The following is a 22,206-nucleotide window of genomic DNA, read 5'->3' as shown; positions in this document are numbered from 1 at the left end:
CTGTGAGGCCTTTCCCCCCTCCCCTGCTTCAGTTCTGCACAACAAGCTTTGCCCATGTCATCCTGGAACCCAGCACAACCCAGAGTTTGATTGATCCTCACACCTTCCATTCTGCATGGCTAACACAAGCCAATGCACTAGAGCAAGGCCTAGAGCAAACAAGCAGCTGATCAGAGAAAATTGTTTAACAGGAGTGGGTGCCTGGGCTTGTCGCTGGAGTGAGGCAGTGAAGGCTCATTTTTCCTAGAGCAGCCAGCGCGCTCAGGGCTGGCTGTGTGGCTCTTCTAGGCAGTAACTAGTACTAGTACAGTAAGTAGTTCTAGTACAGTCGTCCCTCACTATATTGTGGTTCACATATTGCAGCTTCACCGTCTGAGCACGGGTTTTTAAAGAAAATACATTTATAGTGATCCCTCACCTATTGTGGGAGTTGTGTTCCAGAGACCCCCCTGATAAGTGAAAAGCCACAAAAAGGCAATACGTGACATGGTGAGGGATGATTAACGCTCCTGTTTCGTGGATTTTCACCTATTGTGGGGGTCTCTGGAATGTAACTCCTGCGATAGGTCAAGGACCACTGTAATTCATATGTGGTCAGGGTCATCTGGGTTCTAATGAATTGTCAAGGTCTTATCATCACCATCTAAGCTCAGTCTTTGGTGTGGAGTGGGGCCGTCGGGTCTCTGGGCCACCTGGACTCACCCACGTTGAATTTCTCCCACTATCTGCATGTGATACTTTTGGGGCATCTTATAGCTCCCAGAGATAGCCGTTGCCACCACCACCTGCAAATCCCAAAGCAGAGAACAGGGATTGTTCCGAAGTTGGTACCAAGGAAGCCATTTCTCCCAACTCTTTCTTTTCATCAGAGGCCTCAAATCTCAGTCTCTGGCCTCTTAGGGCCATGTATGTGGAAAGGGGAGGGGCAAGGTTGAGGGACAATCTGAGGAGGAGAGGAATAGGCACCACATACAGGGGACAGGAATGGATTCACGTGTGACTTCCTGTTTGTGGGGATAACGGGGTGGTGGGGCAGGGAGAGGGGAGGGTTCCCCCTGCTCCTGGCTGGAGCTGGATTGTCCACCTCATAGCCCCTCCATTCTGACCCCTAATCCCCAGGCACAGGCAGGGTTCTTACCACGATCATCTCTGTAGGGATGGGAAAGCGGATCTTGTGCATGTAGCGAGCATTGAGCTCCTTCACCAACACCAGGAAGATGCCGCTGATGAGGGCGAAGACCAGTGAGGCGATGTTGGTATGGGGGAGGTTTTTGCAAATGTCAATGAAGGTCTAGGGGAGAGAGCATCATGCTCACAGGCTCCCATCCTTTCTTCCCATGCTGCCCTACCCTTGGGAGCCTGACCCGGGGAGGAGATGCCTTCATGGTCCATGGAGGTCCCAAAGAGGCTCATTTCCCACTACTTTCTCCAGTACACATCAGTAGATCTTTCTGGAATGGAATGTTTTGTTTTCTCTAAAGGAGGAAGGATGAAGGTTGGACTTAAGGAAGGTCTTCTTGAGCTGGGAGGGGTTGAGACACTGGAATGAGGAACTAGTGGAAATGTACCTCTGGTTTTCTGCTGGAATTAACTACAGAGAGCCTCCATGAGCCTTTGAGATCACTGGGGGGGGGGGAACCCTGGAAAGTTCTCTGTCCAGGGGCTCAGCCAGCCCTTGTTTGAGGCTATGTCAGAATAAGCAGCTCAGAACTTCCTGAGGCAGGGACCTCTGCCCCTCTGCCTGCCCCAGGCCCACCCCATCAGCAAGACCCGTCTCCCAGACGTACCAAGACGATAGAGCCGGGGCCCGTGTAGGAAGGGACGGTCAGGCCGAAGATGTACTTGAGCACAGAGATCAGAATCTGCAGACCAGCTGCTGTCATGAAGCCCCGGATGAAGGACTCAGAGAGGTAGATAGCCACAAAGCCGAACTGCACAATACCCAGGCCAATCTGAGACAGAGACAGAGATGGTGGGGGAGACCATAGATGGTCAACCTAACCCCGGCTTGGAGTTCCACATGGTCCTGTAGAGAAAGCAGCCCTCCGTGACCTTGTCCTGCCCTGCCCGGTGCCTTACGAGGTTAGCCCCAGACCTGTGGTCCATTAGGGCATGGACCTCTTTGTCCCTTCACCTTCCAGTTCCTTATCTGAAATTGAGCCAGGTCCTCCCCTAAGGCTTCCTCTCTCAGTCAATGACACCGTCATGTACCTCGTTGCCTAATCGGAAACTCGGGGAGTCACCCTCCCTCACCTCCCACATCCAGTCTATCGCCCAGCCCTGTTAATGCTCCATCCTTCCACCCTCCCCCCAGCTCCCTCGCCACGGCCACTACCCTGCCAAGCCTCTCTCAAATCTCTCAACAGGTCTCTGCCTTGCTTCAAACCCACCTGTCACCAATTTCTTATAGCCCCAACCATCCTTTCAAAGTGTCAGCTTGACCTAAGACAGGCCCCAGCTATCCCTGGCTCCTTGCCTACCTTTCTAGCCTCTTCTTTTAGGCCTCTCTCCCCTAGGCACACCAGATTCCTTGCTTTCTCCTCCCTTGTCAGATTATACTGTCGTGGGCCCCAGTGCTCTTGGGGTCTGGACCAGCTTGGCTGGCTGGATCAGCCTTTCTGCTTGTGCATTCAGTTATTGCTAACTTTTACTCTTGCTTCCAGACTAAAGTCCAGGGTCACCTCAGCTCTTCCCTGACTCTCTCCTGGGTTTCCCCAGTGTTTGCAAGTAACTCTACAGGTGCGGCTTATCTCCATGTACACAAATCTCTCTGTTGACATGGCTACTTCCTTTGTCTGGCTTGGGAGCAACTTGTGAACTGGGCTCACTTTCTTACTTCTCTTCGTATCCTCAGGGCCTAGCCCAGTTCCTATCATGGCAAAACACCTGAAAAACATTACATGAACGAATGAGGGAAAGGTGATTCCTGAGACTGTGCTTGCTCTTGTGCTCTTCCCGCTGGCTTCCCTCCCGAAATCATAGAGGAAAATCTTTTTTTTTTTTTTTGGGTCCGGTCATGAGGCCTGTACTCTGGGCCTGGGCGCTGTCCCTCAGCTCTTCAGCTCAAGGCTAGCACTCTACCACTTGAGCCACAGCGCCACTTCTGGCTTTTTTCTTTTTGCTTATGTGGTGTTGAGGAATTGAACCCAGGGCCTCAGGCATGCAAGGCAAGCGCTCTACCACTGAGCCACCTTCCCAGCCCCATAGAGGAAAATCTCTGTGTTCAGTTCACAGTACACTGCTGGTGCTGTGGCTTGGGGCAGAGGAGGCTGGAAGGGGCCGAAGGGATGCTGACAGAGAGCTGGGTTTCTCCAAGGTGAATTGGAGAGAGGCTTCAAGTCTTTTAGGCAGACTTTACACTCAGGACAGCTTTATTTAGTATTATTGCTAGTCTAGGTAAAGTCTTAGATACAGGTAAGAAGATACTCTGTGTGTATGTGCTGGTCCTGGGCCATAAGCTCAGGGCCTGGGCACTATCCCTGAGCCTTTTGTGCACAAGACCAGTGCTCTACTACTTTTAGCCATAGCTCTATTTTTGGCTTTTTGGTGATTGATTGGAGATAACAGTTTCAAGGACTTTCCTGCCCAGGCTGGCTCTGAACCTCAGATCTCAGCCTCCTGAATAGCTGGGATTACAGGCATGCACCACTGGTGCCTGGCACTCCGACCTCTTTGGCCTTGGGAGAGGGAAGAGACGGGAGTCAGAGCCCTAAGTCAGATTTTGCATCCCATGGGGTGGGGGCTTTGAGGCAGGGCCAGGGCGGTCTGACAGCAGAGGTGAGGCCCTGACAGGGCTGGGGGGTTGCCCCTCTCACCTGAATGACGGCAGTCAGACAGGCGAGCGTGGCTGACACGTGCAGCCTCTCCGCCTCCATGGCTGCTGTGTCTATGTAGCTCTCATTGGTGGCATTATTGAAGACCCGGAAATTCGACTCTGGGGCCAGCTGCAGACAGATGTTACCCACCAGGATGCTGATAACGGCAAAGGTACCTGTGGTGCCCCACCCAGTCAGCAAAAATCAGAGGTTTGGAGCACACCCATGGAAACCAGCCAGGGGCCCAGGCCTGCATTGTTCCTCCTGGGGGAAGGATTATTGCATAGCCCTAGGACCAGGCCCTTTTGCTCCATCTCTCTTAGCACCAGACAACTCCAAACGTGCCTGCAGTGGCCTGCCAGGGCCCACCTGGGGGGTTGATGGAGATTTCTCACATCTGTTCAGCTTATATAGTATATGGCTTGTTTGGCCAAGAAGCCCTTCTCTCCTTCCAGAGAGGAAGACGGACGAGGCCCTGCCAACTGAGCTCAGTGATTTCTCCAAGGTCATCAAAGACCTGGTACTCTCCCTCCTCTCCCCCACCCCCCAACCAGGTCACCCTGCCTGCTGATAGGGGAGAGGCCTTACCTGGCACCATCTGGTGCACCCCCCCCAGGAAGAAGTAGGTCAGGAGGGGGAAGAAGGAGGAGTAGAGGCCGTTGACTGCAGGAAGGTTGGCCAACAGAGCAAATGCCATGCCTGCAGGGCACAAAGAGATGAAAGGTTCAGGAGTGTGGTTGGCTTACAGTGGTCACGGAGGGACTGGGTGGAGGTGGGAGAATGTGGGGGAGCCCAGGCACCTTGTGGCACCTGGATACATCCCCCGCTGAGTCCACCCAGCAGGTCTGGTATGATGTAGTCTTTGATCTTGTACTTGGGGAGCCAGGACAGGATAGGCAGCAGCCCAAACACCACGGTTTTGACCTTGGCCGAGGAACACCTGCAGGGGAAGAGGACAGGTTGGAAAGGGATGATAATATCTTACTCATTCTCAATTTGTTCAGATCTGGCAGGAGTCTGAGTGTCCATATGGTGCTGAATGCCAGGAAAACTCAGGGGAGAAGGCTGAAGCTTCGTGTGTGTGTGTGTGTGTGTGTGTGTGTGTGTGTGTGTGTGTGTGTGTGTGTGTGTGTGTGTGTGTGTGTGCAGTGCAGTGCAGGTACTGGGGCTTGATAGGTACTACCCTTTAGTTGTTTCACTCAAGGCTGGCATTTACCACTTGAGCTACACTTCCATTTGCAGCTTTTTGGTGGCTAATTGATGCGTCTCATAGATTTTCCTGTTCAGGCTGGCTTCGAATTGTGAGCCTCAGCTCTCAGCCTTCTGAGTAGCTAGTATTACAGATGGGAATGAACCACTGGCACGCAGCAGCAGGAACGTTCTCTGGAGAGTTTGCAAAGCATCAGCTGGAGGCCTTTTTACCGCTAGCTCCTCACTTGGTAACGCAATAAGACTTGGTTTCCAGGTACGACTTTTCATGGTAGTTCAGCCTTCTGAGGTGTCAGGTCCCCAGCTCAGGTGACGTTTGTCCAGGAAAAGCTCCTCTGAGATCCTACCTTCCTCAGTGAACATAGGCCTGGCCTCATCCTGGTCTTCCACAGTTCCAGCTGCAACTTAAGTTGTAATTATTTGTCCTTCAACTGTCTCTAGTAAGCAAAGCCCATGTGACAAGTAGTCTGTCTCTGCATTCTCGCATACCTTGTGTTTTACAGAAGCATACCCCGTACGCACTTGTTGCATAAAAGAATGACTGCACAAGTAATGGATGGCTAATACTGAACAGCAGTCTCAGTGATGGCTGCCTGCTGGCCTTCTTTCTCGAACTTTCTCCCAAAGGCAGGTTCTTTGAGGTGCTTCTCTGTGGACTTGTCATCCTTTAGTGTGATGGCTCCACAACCCGAGTTCTCCAATGAGGAAGAGAGAATGGAGGGGCCACTCCTTGCCCCCCATTGAGGAGAGAGAACTGAGTTCTGATGCTCTCCCTGTTTGTTGAACACCTTGAAAGCTTTTCATGGGAACCCAGGAGCGGCGGGAACAAGGGCCTATGACTTCAAGGTGGACAGCCGGTAGATTGATGACAGGAAGAGGGTGGCGATTTGCTTTTCTTCTCCCAGGTGAAGGAACTCAAATACTCAGGACCCAGCTGGTGACTCACTGCCCTCCTCTGATTAAGCTTCCTTTTCTGCTCGGCACCAATTCTTGCTTTTTGCTGTTGCTCAACAATAGTTTCCCTGACACTGGGGCTCCTGGATGTCACCCAAGGCTGGAACCGACACAGACAATGCTTTGTGCCTTAAAAAAAATCTAGGCAGATTTTTCTGTCCCCAATAACATCCTGTAGAAGAGTGGCTTACTGCTTGTCTCCTCTGAGGTACATGGGTGCCTGTCCTGTCTCTGGACGGTGGAAGGGGAGGTCTATTTGTGAAATTGTTTAATCCACCCCTACAGCCTTGTCCGAGGAGAGAACCAACCCTTGCAAGGGCTCTACTAGGTTTCTTTGTGACAGAGAAAAGTGGACTCCCAAGCAGACAGCTGGCTGGGGGAAGAATAATAACTCAGAGGCTCATTCATGCGCAGCTTTACGTGCAATTCGGGCCATACGTTGGGCAAAGCAATCTACGGTCTGAAAGAAGAGAGCTAGAAACAGATGCCAAACACCTGCCCAGAGGCCCCAGAGGCCCCGAGGGAAGTGGAGGGAGGGATAAGCTTTCTAGACATTCTTTCAGCAGGTATTTGTGGGAATACCTTCTGTGTGCCAGGCACTGCTCAAGGCTCCTATGCCAGCAACATGGGAATTGTCAGCTCCCTGCCTCTTTTATAACTTTTTATCACCCCAACCTTTGAATACAACAGTAGATCCCCATGCTTTTTCCAGCACAAAGACTAAATCCAAGGGCTGGTAGAACCCACCTGAGGGGCACAGCTACAGGAAGTGAGTGGCCAGGCACTGGACACCAAGGCCTTGACTATAACTGCAGAGATGGAGCCTCCTGAGAGACGCAGGACTGGGCTGGGGCTTTGAGAAAAATCTCAAGTGGGTGATTCCCCTAGCCTGAACCAGTTCCACCTGCAGCTCCACTTCAGTCCCTGCTAGTGACCTCAATCCAGGTAACTGAATCAGCTGTTTCCTCAGTGGCACGAGGGAGCGGAAACCAACCCGCAGCCAGGCCTGCACAAGGCCTGCCAGAAGTCTGGGAAGAGAGAGGGTGAAGCTTGTGGCCTCGGGCTCCTGGGGGTGGTCTGTGTGTGGGGAAGTGGGTACGGGAGCCTCTGGGCAGCCCCTTCCTCTGAGGCGAGGCTGTATTCTGTACCACCACAGTCTAAGAATCAGAGAACAGAAAGAGCCTGGGGGCTGGGAAGATCTCAACATGGAAGGCTCCAAAGCACCCAGGAACTTAAGGCCTCCTCTAGGAATTCTCTAGACCCAGGAGGAAAAGAGAGGAGAGGGTATATCTAGGGTGGTGGTAGTGTCAGGTGTTTGGGCAAGTAGGGAGCAGGGCACGGGGAGGGGCTCTGAGGCCTCCTACTCTCCATGTCAAGCTGTGTCCATCTACTGCTCCTTCGAAGACTCGAGAGATGGATCAAGACAACGGGAAGGCCCCACGTAAGTGGCCAAGGGTAACCCTTCTGAAATGGTGGGTCGTCCTTGATCCTCCTCTTTATCCTCTCTAGGAGTCCCAGATGGATGAGGTGTTAAGCTCTTAAATTCTGGGTTCAGAATCTCCCCTCTCCTCCCCACAGTTTCCCTAAGCCCAGTCTTAGAGTCCTGGTGGAGCAGGCCTATCCCATTTTGGTAAGGAGCAGAGCAAAGAGGAGTCTGGGCTCTCAGCCACATTACCTGAAGGCATTTCGAAGTTTCTCTCCCACTGGGTACGTCCGCTCCTTCTTCTCAAACTCATCATCGAAGAGGGTAAGAGAGTACGCAGTCCTGTCTACCACGTAGCGGGGCCTGGGCTGGCTCATGTCTGGGGCATTTATGAGCTTGGGGAAAAGCAGAGGAGGAGAGGGTGAAGGGGCATCACTCAGTGCCAGCCGGGCCTTCTCTGTCTAGTCCTCAGGGAAGCCAAGATTTATTCTGGTCTTCCCCGCCCCCGTGCAGCCAGGTGCCTCCCTGCCCTCCCTCTGTCAAGTCTTTCTGCCAGACTCACTTCTTTTGGTGCCTTCCTCTCCGAGCACTGATGATACACACGGCTCGCCCTGGCTGTTTTGTTTGGCGCCCAGCACGTGGCTGGCATGCCACACACCTGTGACATCACTGTCACCCCCGCCAAACACCAGGCTCAAGGGAGATGGGAACACAAGAGTAGAGGCCACCACTGCATTCAGCACCTGGAGCGGATGGCTATGGTGACCCCCACCCCCACAAACCACTCTCCTTCTAGGCCTCAGTTTCCCTGGCAGAAAGGCTCACCCCCTGTAGCCAGTCAGCTTGGAATAATGAGAGAAAACAGCCTGCCCGGAGGCAGGGGGTGACCAAGCTGACCTCAGGAGGACCTTCTTGAATAAGACACTAGGACTTCACCAACAGGTTTCCCCAGGAGGGACAATGGTGTGTGGGGGAACTCAACATGGTACACTGCCAGCAGTCTCTCCCACAGCTTCCTGGGCCTAGCCTTTCCCCCACCCTTGTGTACTGGTCTCTTTGCGCTTTGCGCAACCCTACTGGCACTCCAGTAACTGAGCTGGGTAGAGCTGGGTGCCAGGGCCCTTGAGGAGTTCTCTCTCCCTCTCTCCCCCTCCCTCCTCTAATTTCCAGTCCCTGGTCCTGTCTCTGTGCCCTAGAGCTGGGAAGAGCTGCTTTGATGGGGATGCTAGGAGGGAGGACTTATATTTGGGAAGTGGCGTGTATGTAGTGGCTGTGGCCAGTTTGGAAAAAGATTGGAGATGAGGTTGGACAGGTGTAACCCCATGGGGTGAGGGTGGCAGTTGGGGATGCCTCTGGACTCCCTATGGGAGGACCTGGGGGGTTGGGGAGGTTAGCAGAGGAGTGTAGACTGCTGGATGGCTTTTGTGGAAGGTTCCAGAAACCTGGCTTAAATCCTGGCTTTACGAGGGAGGGAGACATGGTAACATTGTCTTTCTTTCTTTCTTTCTTTCTTTCTTTCTTTCTTTCTTTCTTTCTTTCTTTCTTTCTTTCTTTCTTTCTTTCCTTCCTTCCTTCCTTCCCTCCTCTCTCTCTCTCTCTCTTTCTTTCTTTCTTTCTTTGCCAGTCACAGGGCTTGAACTCAGGGCCTTGGTATTGTCCCTGAGCCATTTTGTGCTCAAAGCTAGCACTCTACCATTTGAGCCACAGTGCCACTTCCTGCTTTTTTCTGAGTAGTTTATTGAAGATAGGAATCTCACAGACTTTCTTGCCCAGGCTAGTTTCAAAACTTGATCCTCAGATTTCAGCTTCCTGAGTAGCTAGGTGTACGGGTACCTAGCAACACTGCTTCTTTGAACCTCATATTTCGCATTAGCAAAATGAAGGCAGGCTCCGTTCTCACAGAGTAGTTATAAAAATCAAACCAGTTCATCAAGAAGTGTTTAGGTAAAATGGAAAGAATGATACAAACGTGAGTTCCTGCCCTTAGCAAAGTTGTGCTCAAGTTGAAGCACCTGGGTTGGGTCATCCAGGTCCTTTGGTGATGAAATGGACCTCCATTGAGATTGACAGATAAAGGTGGGACTTCTGGCAAAACTCCACGATGCTACCCAATGGAAGATAATGTGGGGGCCGGGGGTCCAACCCCTGGCATTTAGTAAGGACGCTACAAATGCTTGTTGAGTGAATCATCCAATGGTGTTTGGAGGAGACATGGGCAGAAATGAGCGAGAACCATGGCATGTGAGACATTTCCAAAGGACAAATGCTGAGTGGCACCAAACAAATAGCTGGAGTTTTAGAGCCAGAAGGACCTGAGTTCAGAGGGTTTTTTTCATCTGTAAATGGGATAATAACAGTCATAGGCAGTTGCTATGAGGATTAACTGAGATCAAGTGTGCAGAGCACCCTGGTCTTTCCTGGGCACTCCATAAATGGTAACGGCGATGATTACTATTATTAAAGTGGGGAGTGGCTTTCTTCCTTATAGAAAGACCATTTCCAGGCCTTCACCCTTCACCTTGCATGAGGTAAGGTGGGCTCGTTCCTCCCTGTCCAGGGTCTGACTTTCTAGCTTGTTTGCTCTTTGGGAGTAATGAGTAGGGGAGGGACTCAGAGCTCTGGACCAGGCTTTAGAAATAGGCTCATTTTCAGTTAGGGAGTGGGTCCCAGGCCACAGACCACACACAAAGAGATGACAAAAAATGTCAAGGCAGAGCCAGGTGCCAGTGGCTCTCACATGTAACCTTAGCTAGATCTGAGGATGAAGGTTTGAAGCCACCATGACAGAAGTGTCTATGAGATTCTGGTCTCCAACCAACCACCAAAATCCCAATGTGGAGGTGTGGCTCAAGGGCTAGAGTACCAGCCTTGAGTAAAAGAAAGCAAAGGAACAGTACCCAGGTCCTGAGTTCAAGCCCCAGTACCAACACACACACACACACACACACACACACACACACACACACACACACACACACACACACACACACACACACACACACACACACACAGAGGTAGGCTACAGCAGGAAAGGAGAACCCCTGTAGAAAATGACATTTTGAAGCTTTTACTTCCATGCTAGCCAGCAAGCGAGGACCTTTGAAGCTTTCACCCAGACTGCTTTCAAAGTCTATCTGTTCCAGTAGTAGACTTATGGGGGTAGGGTGCTATTAATATCTCATCCTTTTCAACTGTTTTACCCCAACAATTCTCCCCATTTCCTTAGCTCCCCATTTTCTTTCTCTCTGCCACCCAGTCCTCCTGCCCTTTCCCCCTTCAGCCTTCACATTCAGTTCTTCAGTCTCGTTCCTTCCTTCTTTCTCTCCTATATATTGCCTCTATGTCTCCATTCTGCACCAGATGCTCAAGTTGGACTTCATACCTGGACTATTCACTCATTCTCTGGCCTCTGTCTTCCTAGGTTTGAGGAGTATCAGTCCAAATTCCTTATTTTGGCATTTTTGACTTGAAAAAATCCTCTGGCATGGTATTTATTATTATTATTATTATTATTATTACTACTATTATTATTTAATCCTCTGGCCTGGTGTCGCTGGCTTCTGTAGGTTTGTTGGCTGGGTGACTGCACCATCCAGATGGATCTGTTCAGCACCTCTAACAAGCTCAAGGTTCTGTTCAGACTTTCCTCCTCACTCCAGGTGCCCTGACTCATTTCTGCCATTCTAGACCTGCCCTTCCTTGAGAACGGCTTCAGTTCCTCCTCCTCCTCTCTCCTCCTCTGCTCCTTTCTGTCCTCTCATCCACGAAACCTCTCCTGACCGCCTTGTCCCTGCGTGATCTCAGTCCCCTTGAATCTTTCTTGGCTCCTGTCCAGCCCGTACACTGCTATTGGCTTTGGCTATTCCTAGCTGTCCATCAGGACAGGGTGGGAAGAAAGGGGCGTGGCAGTAGAAATCCTTCAGAGAACAGCAGGTGGGTGACTCAGGTCTCCTCTGCCCACTGGGTTCTTTAGGATTCCTTCCAGTTGGGGACTGGGCACTGGAGAGTCCCTTGTGTCACAAACTAGCAGAGGGGAAAAGCCCCCTTGTTTTACAGCAACCCAACACCTGTTCCTTTCCCATGATTTGTTCACTTCATTCTGGGAACGGGGTGTAGCCAGAGACAAGGCCTGGGGAGCTTTAACAACCCCTCTGTACCTACCGCACAAAGGAAGGAAAACACAGCAGCCAGTTGGAATCGGGAAGTTCTGTCTTGACCAGAACTTGAGGGCGGCACAGGTTGGTGAAAGAGGAAATGGAGTCTTGGAGAGAGGTGAATGGATCTGAACCAGAACTTGATTCCTACTCAACTGCTCCTGGCAGAAGGGGCTCCAGACCTCCCAGGGGGAATGGTGATTCCTGCTTTGGCATCCACAGTGCCTGTTCCTGGCCATTGGGCGGCCTGAGACAGGACTTCTGAGTTTCGTTTCTCCTGCCAAGGGCTCTGCCTGGAGTCCACCTCCCACCTGGCTTCAGCTAGCCCAGGACAATGATGGAGTTAAACTCCACAGGCTCCAGAGTGGCCCCAGCTCCTGGTGAGGAGTACCCTCACTTCCTAATTCTGCAAAGGGGTTCTGGTGGAATGAGGCATAGTAGGGGAGTCCGCTTCATCCCCAACTAAGCCCTCAGGCCTTGCAGTGTGGAGGAAACGGGGATGGAGGGGAAGGGCGAGCTAGCATGGTGAGGAGGGCCTCCCCTCTTGTAGATACGTGGTGGGAATCCTCAGGGCGCTAAGACAGCTGTGGGGTCCTACCCCCAGAGGGGTTGAATTGGACTGGGAAGGTGAAAGTGACAGCAAGAAAGGGAGGGAGGCATGGCGGACATGACAGTTTGATCCCAAGTTAAACACACAGCCCTGGCAAGTGATGGCAAAAAAAAAAAAGTCAAGTGCTCTGTTGCCATAGGTGTATTCACGAGCTCCACCCATCACATGGGGTGGCCAGGGGGCCGCCTCTCATCCCCCTATAGGATCAGGAGCAAAGAGCAAGTGACCTGAGACAATATTGAGGCACAAAAAAAGGTGGTTTGCCCCTCCCCCACCGTGGAAGGAAGGAACCTCCGTCTCCAACAAGCTGGGGACTTACAGGGGGAGCTGGGAATATCAGGGGGATAAAAGGAGAGAAGGGGAGGAGAGTAGAAAGTAGGAAATGTGGGGGATGGTCTGGGTGAGTGAGGGACTGAGGATCAGGGGGAAGGAGAGTAAAAGGCAAATGGACTCTGTGGGACCTCTCCCCCCTTTCCCCTCTCCCCCCGCCCCCATCTCCCCCATTATAGTAAGTGCCTGCAAAAAGTCCACTGGGACTTCATCTTGATCACATTTCTGGTTAGGTTTTTTGTTGCTATCTTCAGAGATGGGCTCAGGCCTAGTGCCTGAGATTATGCATGGAGAGGTTTGGAAGGGTGCCTGGTTCTGGTAAGTGTGCAATAAATTCTGACCATTATTATTACTGTGATCACATCTGAGGATTCTCTGTCTTGCTGCATGGCCTCAGGCAAATAACTTCTTCTTGCTTGGCTTCTCCTCACCCCTCCGCCCTAGCTCTCGGCCCCCTAACCTTCCAGATATTGCCAGAACGGCAGGGAAGAAAAGCAGTAAATATTTTTTAGCAAAGGGCAGGATATCTGGAGTGCAGGAAGTTTCAGTCAGGTCTGAGGTCGGATCTTGACCTCTACTGACTTTCTCTCTGGCTGTGTGTGTGTGTGTGTGTGTGTGTGTGTGTGTGTGTGTGTGTGTGTGTGTGTGTGTGTGTGTGTGTGTGTGTGTGTGTGTGTGTGTGTGTGTGTGTGTGTGTGTGTGTGTGTGTGTGTGTGTGTGTGTGTGTGTGTGTGTGTGTGTGTGTGTGTGTGTGTGTGTGTGTGTGTGGTGGGGTTCATTGACGCAACTGTGCCAGACATGGGAGTAGCCCTGGCTTGGCCAACTACCCCTGTGTCCTTATCACTAGTTTCTACCTTGTTGGCCTCTGTGTTCTGGGGAGAGGAAAGGTCACTTTGAGGCTTCCCCGTGGCTCTGGCTGCCCACTGCCTTCCTGCCATCACTGTAAGACCCCCTGGGGGAAAGGGTAACCTCTGTCTGGCCAGGGTCAGGGTGTGAGCCAGGGATGGAACTGGAGGAAGGGGTTTCAGCTGGAGTCTCTGTCCCTGGAGGGAGGAAGGAAGCTGTAGAGGCTTCTACACCTCTAAAGCTTTCCTTTTTTCTTTCTGCGGTTCCCATGTTTCCTGGGTAGATCTCCAGTCTCTTCCTTGCCTTGGTCTAATTGTCTTCTGGGTGATGTCAGAGGAGATGAGCATGTCCCTAAAGTATGGGTCCTCTTTCTGGTTGTTTTGTGATCGTATTGCTCTGACCCCAAGTCTTCACTCCACTCACTCCACTCCTTATTTCTTCCTCTTCCCTGCTCTCCTTGCTGGGGACAGGCAGGCAGAGGTTGCCAGGAGGAAAAGGGTTCCGGCAGAAGGAATTGAAGGAAAAGGGTTCTGATAGAAGGAACTGAGGCAAGGCATTAGGTAGTACTTTCCAACAGTGAGACCTGAGCAAGGTCGTGGGATCCTTGAGACATGATTAAGCTTTAAGCTTCTAGAAGTCTAGTCTTGGAAGTCCTCACAAGGAGACCTATGAAGGTTCAAGAATCAGGACCAAAGCCCATTTTGGCCTTGAGGTAAGACCAGCTCAGCTTCCATCCACCAAGAAGTGACCCCCTCACACTTTGGAGCTTGGTCAGTGTCAAACTGATGCCTACTCCCTGGGCAAGCTGACTCTGGCTGCCTATCTTAACACATACTCACTCTATCCTGACATGTGCCAGTCTCTGGGCACTAAAAGATGAAAAAGAATCCATTTCTGCCCCAGGATCTTAAACAAATGAGCTTCAGAGCTGGCAACCAGTCTTTGGAAAGCTCTTGCCACATTCTGAATACAGGGATGAGGTGTGTGTGTGTGTGTGTGTGTGTGTGTGTGTGTGTGTGTGTGTGTGTGTGTGTGTGTGTGTGTGTGTGTGTGTGTGTGTGTGTGTGTGTGTGTGTGTGTGTGTGTGTGTGTGTGCATGTGTGTGAAATCATGGGGTTCTAGGAGAGGGGCTGTCTTTGTGAGTGAAGATATTTAGGAGGGGAAACTCTCTTCTACCTGATCTCCTTTTTAGATGGGGGAGATGAGGGGCACACCCCTAAGCTGGTTTTCCTCCTGTTGTGCAGACCCAATGGGACCAAATTTGAGTGGGCAGTTAGTACTGGAATGATAAAAGATTTGCTTATCCTGGGTTGAAGACCCTCTAGGTTGATTTCCAGAAATATCCGGGCTGCTCAAGGATGGCTTGGGACCCCTAAGAGCTACAGGCTGAGCCGGGTAGAAGCTGGAGGTCTATGGAGCTGTGAGACAGGCCTGGGCCCTGCTCCTCTGCCTCACAGAGCTGCTCCCCTTCCATTCTTCCCTTCCTTCTGCTTCTTCCAGCCTTGCAGCTTAATGAGGACAAATGAGAATCTGTGAAGTCCACGTTAAGGGCCCAAGCTGGTGGTAGGTGAACGAGAGCAGGAGGAACTCTGTGCGCAGAAGGAGGGGGAGAGGGCTGCACACACGGAGCAGCCTATGAGCCAGACATTAAGAGCTCTTTGCTTCCAGGACTTGAAAGAGAGGGAGAGGCAGCGCCAGCAGCTTCAAAGGCAGGCGCCCCATGGAAGGCTCACTACCCACCGTTCTTTTCTGGAAGGCTTGCCGGAGGAGATCACTGTTTTACTGTACTCTTTGGGGGGGGAGTGGGGGGTGTCTAGTAGTCTCCCCCATCCTAGCCTTTGCCTTATGTGGTCTTCCCAGCATCTGAAGCCCTTACACAGAAGTGGGGGTTCAATGGGCAGGTCCAAGGGGATGAGCAGGGGGCTGTTCTCAAACTCAGGGTCCAAAGTGCCCTTCCCACTTGGCACATACCCACTGCGTGACTGGCTGGTCCCTGTTCGCCCTTCTCTCTTACCCCAGTGCCCGCCCTCTTGCAGGGATGACCCCAGCCCCGTGGGGTGGGCTGGGCTGGGCTGGGTGGGGCTTACCTCAGGTGAACAGAGCTGGCTGGGCAGGGCTGCAGGTGCGTCTGGGCAGCGGGCAGCCGAAAGGTGTTCCTGAGGTGTGTGAAAGGACTGTGCTCAAATAATCCAGGGAGGCGTTTATAAATAACTTCACCCCAGGGCCACGGGGTGAGCCCCGGCTTCTGATTGGTTCAGAGGGGAAGTGGTTTTGAACACTACACCATAGCTAAGCCTGAGGAGATAGGAAAAGGAGATAAGGGGAAAAGGTCCCAAATGAACAGCCCTTTTTTTGTTTTACCTGGGGAGCAGGGCTGTTTGATGGGAGCTTGGCACTTCCTAAATCTACCCCAAAGACAATAGATCACATTCAGTGGGGCCCCGCCCGGCAGGCTCCCCCAAGGCGGCCAACCGAGGAGGGGCACAAGGCAGATTCCACTCTGAGCTTGCTGTGCTGCTGCTCGCTGGGCTGGGGGTCAAGCCAAACAGCCTCTTGGACAATGGGCACCATTGAGGCCCCCTGAGGGGTGGGGTTGTGGGGCCCTTGCTTTGAAGGTTGAGATCTAGGGGAGTGGGGGGGGGCAGTGGACCTCTGAACACCCCTGGGGAAGGGGATGAGGCATGTCCAGGAGGCCCTGAGCGCCCATTGTGGAGGCTTGTAACCTGGTTCGCAGGTGTTTTCCTGACCCTGTGACATTTGGGAAATCTGCATCTCAGTTTCTCTCTCCTGGTGGTGGGGAGAGTGTCCCTGTCCCCCTTACCTTCTGGGGTGGCATACAGAGAGGGCCTGGGAACTTAGGGTAGAGGGAAGAGCTCAGTAGAATGTGCTCAGTACAGTTCTATGAAGGGTGGCCTAGGCTGAGCAAGTTTCCATCCCTGGGCCTCTGTCACTTCTACAAGTCAGTGTCTACCTGAGTTGGGGTGCTACCCAGACTGTGCCAACCTTAAGGGTTAAAGCTACCCATCCCATGCTCAGCCATTCAGTGAAGACTCAGTAGGAGGGAGTGGGAGGATGGGGAGACTCGCTCCATCCTTTGGGAAAGAAGAGCCCTTCCTGAGGACAGGTGCCCTTTCTTGAAGACATCTAGAACTGCATTCTCTCAGGGCTCACTTCCTCCCATCTAGCCACCATGGAGTCAGTATAGATGCTTCAGTGAGGCACTGCTAGAAGTTGGGGCAAAAGTAAAATGAGCTAGTTTGTGTATGTAATACAGACTCAACAAATACTTATTGAATGGAAGAATGAATTGTTGGCAAGCCCAACCCAAGGGGTAGTCTGTAGATGCCTTGCCAGGGAAATACCCAAGGTCATTCACAGCTGTCTGGTTGTAGCCAAGCAACTCACTGAAGAAAACCAGTACGCCAGGACCCAAGCATGGCTACTCCCCAGCCAGGAAGGCTCTGTGTGTGGACACTGACTCTGGGACGAATGTTGTATTGCTCATTCATGCCTGTGGCCTTTCTGCACCCCCCCACCCCCGCCACTTCCTTACACTGCTCATAATGAATGGTGATTAGGTGCTTAATTGCCAGTCGGTCTCCAAAGACTGTGTGGCCCATGGGGAGGGCTTTGTTCACAACTATATCCCTACCGGTTTGGTGTGTGCAGGGTAGAGTCTTAGAACAGAGCAGGATCAGAGAGCAAGAACTTGTCCATGAGTTTCTAGCATTGTCCAGTGTCATAGGTTGCCTGACCTGCTCTACATTTTGGCCAGGAAATTCCTAGAAAGCAAATGAGTCATCAGGCTCTTACTATAGCCAAGTGACAGTGGCTACGAAATCAGACAACCAAGTCCCTTTGCTGAGGTGCCATGCCCACGAGGGAATCCTCTACCTGTACATCTGTCTGGGCAGAGAATGTGTCGCCTACTAACTAGAGCATCCTGCTGTCTGCAAATATGTGGCTCATTTACTCTGGCAGTACTGGGGATGGAACCCAGGGTCTCATACATGCTAGGTAGCTGCTCTGTCACTGAACAGATGTCCCATTGCTTTTTTAAATGACCCATGTTCTTTTCTGGGTTACACCAGTAGGTCTAGCGTGAATCTATTTCATGTGAGTTCAATTCTCCAGAGGCTGGCCTACTTTCCATAGTAACACTTGGCTTTCATACAGATTGTCTGGTTTAGTTCTCACACCAGTGATGTAATATAGGCATGCTATTCTTATTGGATGGGGTAGGGGGGGGAGGGAATAAGTGAACTGAAGTTGATTGAAATAACTCACTCAAGCTCACAAAGATCTGGATGGAAGAAAGAGGAATCTAATTTGGATGTTTTGATTTCAAATCCTCTGCAAAGCTCAGGATGAGGCTTTCTTTATCCAACACCTCCACCTTTGAGACACACTGAGCCTTCGTTTTTTTTGGGTCCGGTCGTGGGGCCTGAACTCTGGGCCTGGGCACTGTCCCTCAGCTCTTCAGCTCAAGGCTAGCACTCTACCTCTTGAGCCACAGCGCCACTTCCAGCTTTTTTTTTTTTTTTCTGCTTATGTGGTGCTGAGGAATTGAACCCAAAGCCTCATGCATGCCAGGCAAGCACTCTACCACTGAGGCACCTTCCCAGCCCTGAGCCTTCTTTTTGAGTAACTTCCAAGGTGTCTGAAGCCTGAAGTGCTGGTGTTGACTTGAGAACTTGTTGGCTTTTCCCCCACAACTCTTCACTGTCTCAGCAATATTCTGTCAGGGAGGTCTTACATAATAGGACAGGAAGGATGAGCCCAGAAGTTCCCTCTGCAGTTATCAAGGGAAATAGACAGCGGTCTCAGAATCTGGGGATGGGTCGTGGATGAGCGGCACATCACCAAGGAAACCAGAGCAAAAACCAGGGAAGCCAACAATAAGGAAGAGAACAGCCCTGGTGGCTGAAAGGACATCTTAGAGGTATGTTGGGTAGATGTTTTCCGTGGGACAGAATTAGAGTTGGTGAAGGGAACACAAAAATATGGAGCTGGCGCCGGTGGCTCATGCCTGTAATCCTAGCTACTCAAGAGACAGATCTGAGGATCGAGGTTCAAAGCCAGCCCGGGTAGGAAAGTCCGTGAGACTCTTATCTCCAATAAACCACTAGAAAACCAGAAGTGGTCTTCAGTCTTGAGCTGAAGAGCACAGGGACAGCGCCCAGGCCCAGAGTTCAAGCCCCACGACTGACCCCCCCCCAAAAAATATGGAGAAGCAGGCGGATAGGTAACAGAAGCAAAAAACAAAAAAACAAAAAAACAAAAAACAGATGAAGACTCAGAAACAAAGTAAAAGGAGCAAAAAGCATATTGATAACATATAATAATAGTTCAGTCTTGGGTTTTGTTAATTATGTTTTCATGATAAAAGCAGGTGAACGTTCGCTCTCTACTGCTTTGGAGCAGTGCAGATTCTTCTCTACCCCACCCTAGGGTGGTAAGTTGTTTCTGTCTGTCCATTCATCCGTGCATGCATGCAAACATGCATACTTCCATCCACCCATCCACTCATCCATCCATCCAAAACCCCTTTGTTAGTGCCAGGATCCTGTCCTGTCCTGGGGACACTGAGATAGCTAAGACAGATTTCTGATCCTGAAAAGATCTGGAGAGATGACAGGGAGATGGAGGCCATTGTGATAAGGAAGCCGAGTGCTAAGGGAGAGGAGAGCCTGGAGGATAGAAGGGAATATTTCCCATAGGAAGATTGTAGTCTGGACCCAAGATTAAGGAGGATGGATGCTGCAGATAGGACTTCCTATCTGCTTCCTCAGCTTTCTCTCTAACTTCTGAGTCCATTCAGTATCCTCTGCTCTAAACTCATTCTTGTATTCTCCCATGATCTAGTAGTACTTGGTCATCCTCTGACCTTGTCTTACATACCCCCCCCCTCCCACAGTCACTCATTCCAAACAAGTTTTCAGGATTTTCGGATTTGATTAAAACCATAGTATTCACAAAGTGCCCTCCTGCCACACCTCATATTTGAGATGGTTCAGTTAAGGAGCAGCTATTTTTTAGACAAGCACACTGAAGTTAGACTTATAAGCAGAAGACCAATTCTGCCAATGCTGCCCATCTTTAGGCCTTGGGGCTTATCTACATGTGTTGGCTTCTTGCATGAGTGCCTGGTGGGGCCTGTGCCAAGGGTGTGGGTAGGATCATGTTTGGGGCAGAGTAGCCTAGTGACTTGAGCAAACACCTCAACGCTGAAGACAGAAAGGTCTTCCCTCCTGTCTGGTGGCATAGGACCTGACCTGACCCTGCTGCTGCCAGGTTCCTAAGCATGCAGGGCCTGGCAGAGTACAGAACATCCCATAGAAAGGCAAATCCTCACTTAACTCTCCAGGGAAGCCCAGGGATCAGCACTCCAGCAGAGATATGAAGGCTGTTAGGACCTTGTAGGGAGGGGGGTTGGCAAGGTGAAGAAGATTCCAACAGGGCTCTGTCTTCCACACAGGGAACCTGAGCTCCTACCACATGTCTGGCACTGTGCTGGGCAAAGGCAATCAAGACCCAGTGAGGACCAGACTTGGGAGGTGAGTACTGTGACAGGAGCAGGCAGAAGGAAGCTTCCAGAATGCACAGGACCACAGGACTGACTGGAGGATATTAGACCAGAGCTTAGCATGGGCCTCTGAAGGTAGGGAGGATCTGGTCAGGACCTGTCTGGAAAGTCAGGTCAGATCAGGCCACAGACTCTCCATGTTACACTCTACTATCACAGAGAAGGAGCTGAGGGTTCATCTGTTCACCTCTGTCATTTTGCAGATGAGAAACCTGAGGTCCTAGAAAAATTTAGGGACCGACCCAAGGTCACCGGGAATGGCGAGGGCAGAACTGAGGAGACAGCTCACTCAGGTGGGTCTTGCAGGACCCCAGCCTATCACTCCTCTCTGAGCCACAAAGCCACTCTTTCCCCACAGAGGCCAGAGGTCGCTCAGGGGACCTCCTCTCCTCCCAGTGCTCCATATTGCTCTCCCAATGTGGTCAAGTGTGGGCCATGGCCACAGAGGAACTGCTCTGCTCAGCAGGGCTCTGGCTGCCTCTGTTGGAAGGGAAGCAGGTGTGCAGTGTGGGGCCCAGGAGCCCATGAGGGGATAAGGCTCCTAGGTGGGCTGGTCCGACAGCTTCTAGAAAGAAGAGGATCTGCTCAGAACCAGAAATCAGTGGCCTGGGTGAGTCTCCGAGGCAGTTCACGCTGCCCTGGCAAAGCTGAGAGCCGGTGAGGAAGGGAGAGTTGCAGGCTGTTAATGTTGATTGACAGCCTCCTGGCTGCGATTCTGACTTTGGGGCCTTAAGCCAAGCACACATCGAGTGTGTACAGGCATTGCTTTGAAGAGCAGGGTGTAGAAAGCCTGGATCTCCAATTCAGGGAGAACTGAAATTGCTGGAGAGGCAGGAAATTGGCAATCTTGGGTTCCAGGGTCTGGCTTGGGTAGTGAGGGAATCAGGTGAGAACTTAGTGTATTGTGACTGTGGGATTATTGGTTAGGAAATAAGGCATTTCCATTTCTTCCTTCCTAGTCAATGTTCTCTATGGGACTAGCAGGTGCCTCTCCCCCACTTTCCCATCCGGTCCTCGCTCATGTGCTCCTCAGTGACTGCTGGCCACATGGATCTCTGCTATCTGTGTTCTGAAGGCTGAGTGTTGAACTCCACATCAGCCAAGGGTGAGGTGTTCTGGGCCTTTCCAGATGTGTTTCATCTCAACAGCTCCTCGAAGCTAAGTATGTACAGGCACTTGAGAGTCACCAGGAGACAGCGGGAGGAAAGCAGACTTCAGGCCGCTTCTGAGTTCTGCTAGTCATGTGATCTTGGGCACTGCATTAATTCCTGGAGACTGAATTTCTCCATCTTTGAAAGCATGGCATAGAGGCAAAAGAAGGTGCTGATGTAAGATGAATCCCTTTCCTTTGGCACAAACAAATGGTCCGTGGATGATCACCAGCCACTTGGTTATTTGTCTGCCTCCATCATCTCTCTGATGCCCCTTTGCATTCTGCCTTTCAGCCACACCCCAGCTAGATGACAGCCTTTTTCACACCACCCTTGCCCCTGTAGCCTTCTCCCACCCCTTCCAGGAGATGCAACTGAGTGACAGAATGGGTTCAGGCAGGCTATTTTCTCAACTGGTCCAGCACAGCAAAACCATCAGAACACCAGCTGTGCCGGAATACTGGCACTCTCAGGAGCGTGTGTCTGTGTGCATCTACAGTATGAGTATTGAATAATATCAGCCCCTCATTCTCCAGACTCCTGAGGGTTGGGTCACGCTAGGGATGAACAAGAATCTTTCAGCCAAGCCTCCTCCAGTTCACCCTGGAGAGAGAGAGTGAAGAGAAATATGTTCAAATTGAGTCTTGCTCCAGGGGCTGTGGTTTGGGAACAAGTCCAGGAATTTATCGGTGACACCTTCAGCAAAGCAAACCTCTAACTGTTGTTGTGTTGTGTTTTGTGTGTGTGTGTGTGTTGTTTAGCCTTCCAAAATCAGGGCACTTAGCATGCTGTTCTTCTGTCTTCCTCTTTCCAGCAATTTCCTTAGAACCACTCAGGAAGGGCTAAGGTGTCAAGAACAAGTTTTCCACCCTAGACAAGTAGCAGGTCCCATTCTGGGCAGGGCACTGGGGCGCCTCAGCCCGGCCAGCTCCTGCTTGTCTCTCTCCCTCTGGGACTTACAGTTGTCATATGTGCTTGGAAATCCTTGAGCAAGGTGGCCCAGGCCCGAGGGTGCAGGAGAGAGCTTCTCAGAGTTTCCTGGCACTGTGGGCAGACCCTGGGTAAGTGAGGGAAAGGCTGATGGGGCCTTGCTGGGGTCCAAGGCTGAAGAAATGTCTTCAACCCCAG

The 22,206-nt window shown here is 51.5% G+C and overlaps 1 protein-coding gene across 2 annotated transcripts in view; it reads right to left on the bottom strand.

The window, feature by feature from the left end:
• Positions 1-15,503, bottom strand: part of Slc26a9 (solute carrier family 26 member 9) — a 31,190-nt gene extending 15,687 nt beyond the window's left edge. Inside the window, exons 1-8 of one of the 2 annotated variants that reach the window (XM_070041655.1) lie at positions 15,429-15,503; positions 7,654-7,796; positions 4,616-4,755; positions 4,404-4,514; positions 3,816-3,991; positions 1,788-1,952; positions 1,139-1,291; positions 703-785 (exon numbers count right to left, since the gene is read on the bottom strand). In XM_070041655.1, the coding sequence (XP_069897756.1) occupies positions 703-785; positions 1,139-1,291; positions 1,788-1,952; positions 3,816-3,991; positions 4,404-4,514; positions 4,616-4,755; positions 7,654-7,778 (953 nt within the window). In that variant the 5' untranslated portion in view covers positions 7,779-7,796; positions 15,429-15,503. Of the gene's footprint in view, positions 1-702; positions 786-1,138; positions 1,292-1,787; positions 1,953-3,815; positions 3,992-4,403; positions 4,515-4,615; positions 4,756-7,653; positions 7,797-15,428 lie in introns of those variants that run through there. The other variant, XM_070041657.1, reaches the window with a different exon arrangement.
• Between the last annotated feature and the right edge of the window lie 6,703 nt (positions 15,504-22,206).

Source organism: Dipodomys merriami, unplaced genomic scaffold, assembly GCF_024711535.1.
Source record: "Dipodomys merriami isolate MVZ:Mamm:240054 unplaced genomic scaffold, mDipMer1.0.p SCAF_31, whole genome shotgun sequence".
NCBI lineage: Eukaryota > Metazoa > Chordata > Mammalia > Rodentia > Heteromyidae > Dipodomys > Dipodomys merriami.
Note: the sequence above shows the minus strand (reverse complement) of the source record. Positions and strands in the feature narration are given on the sequence as shown.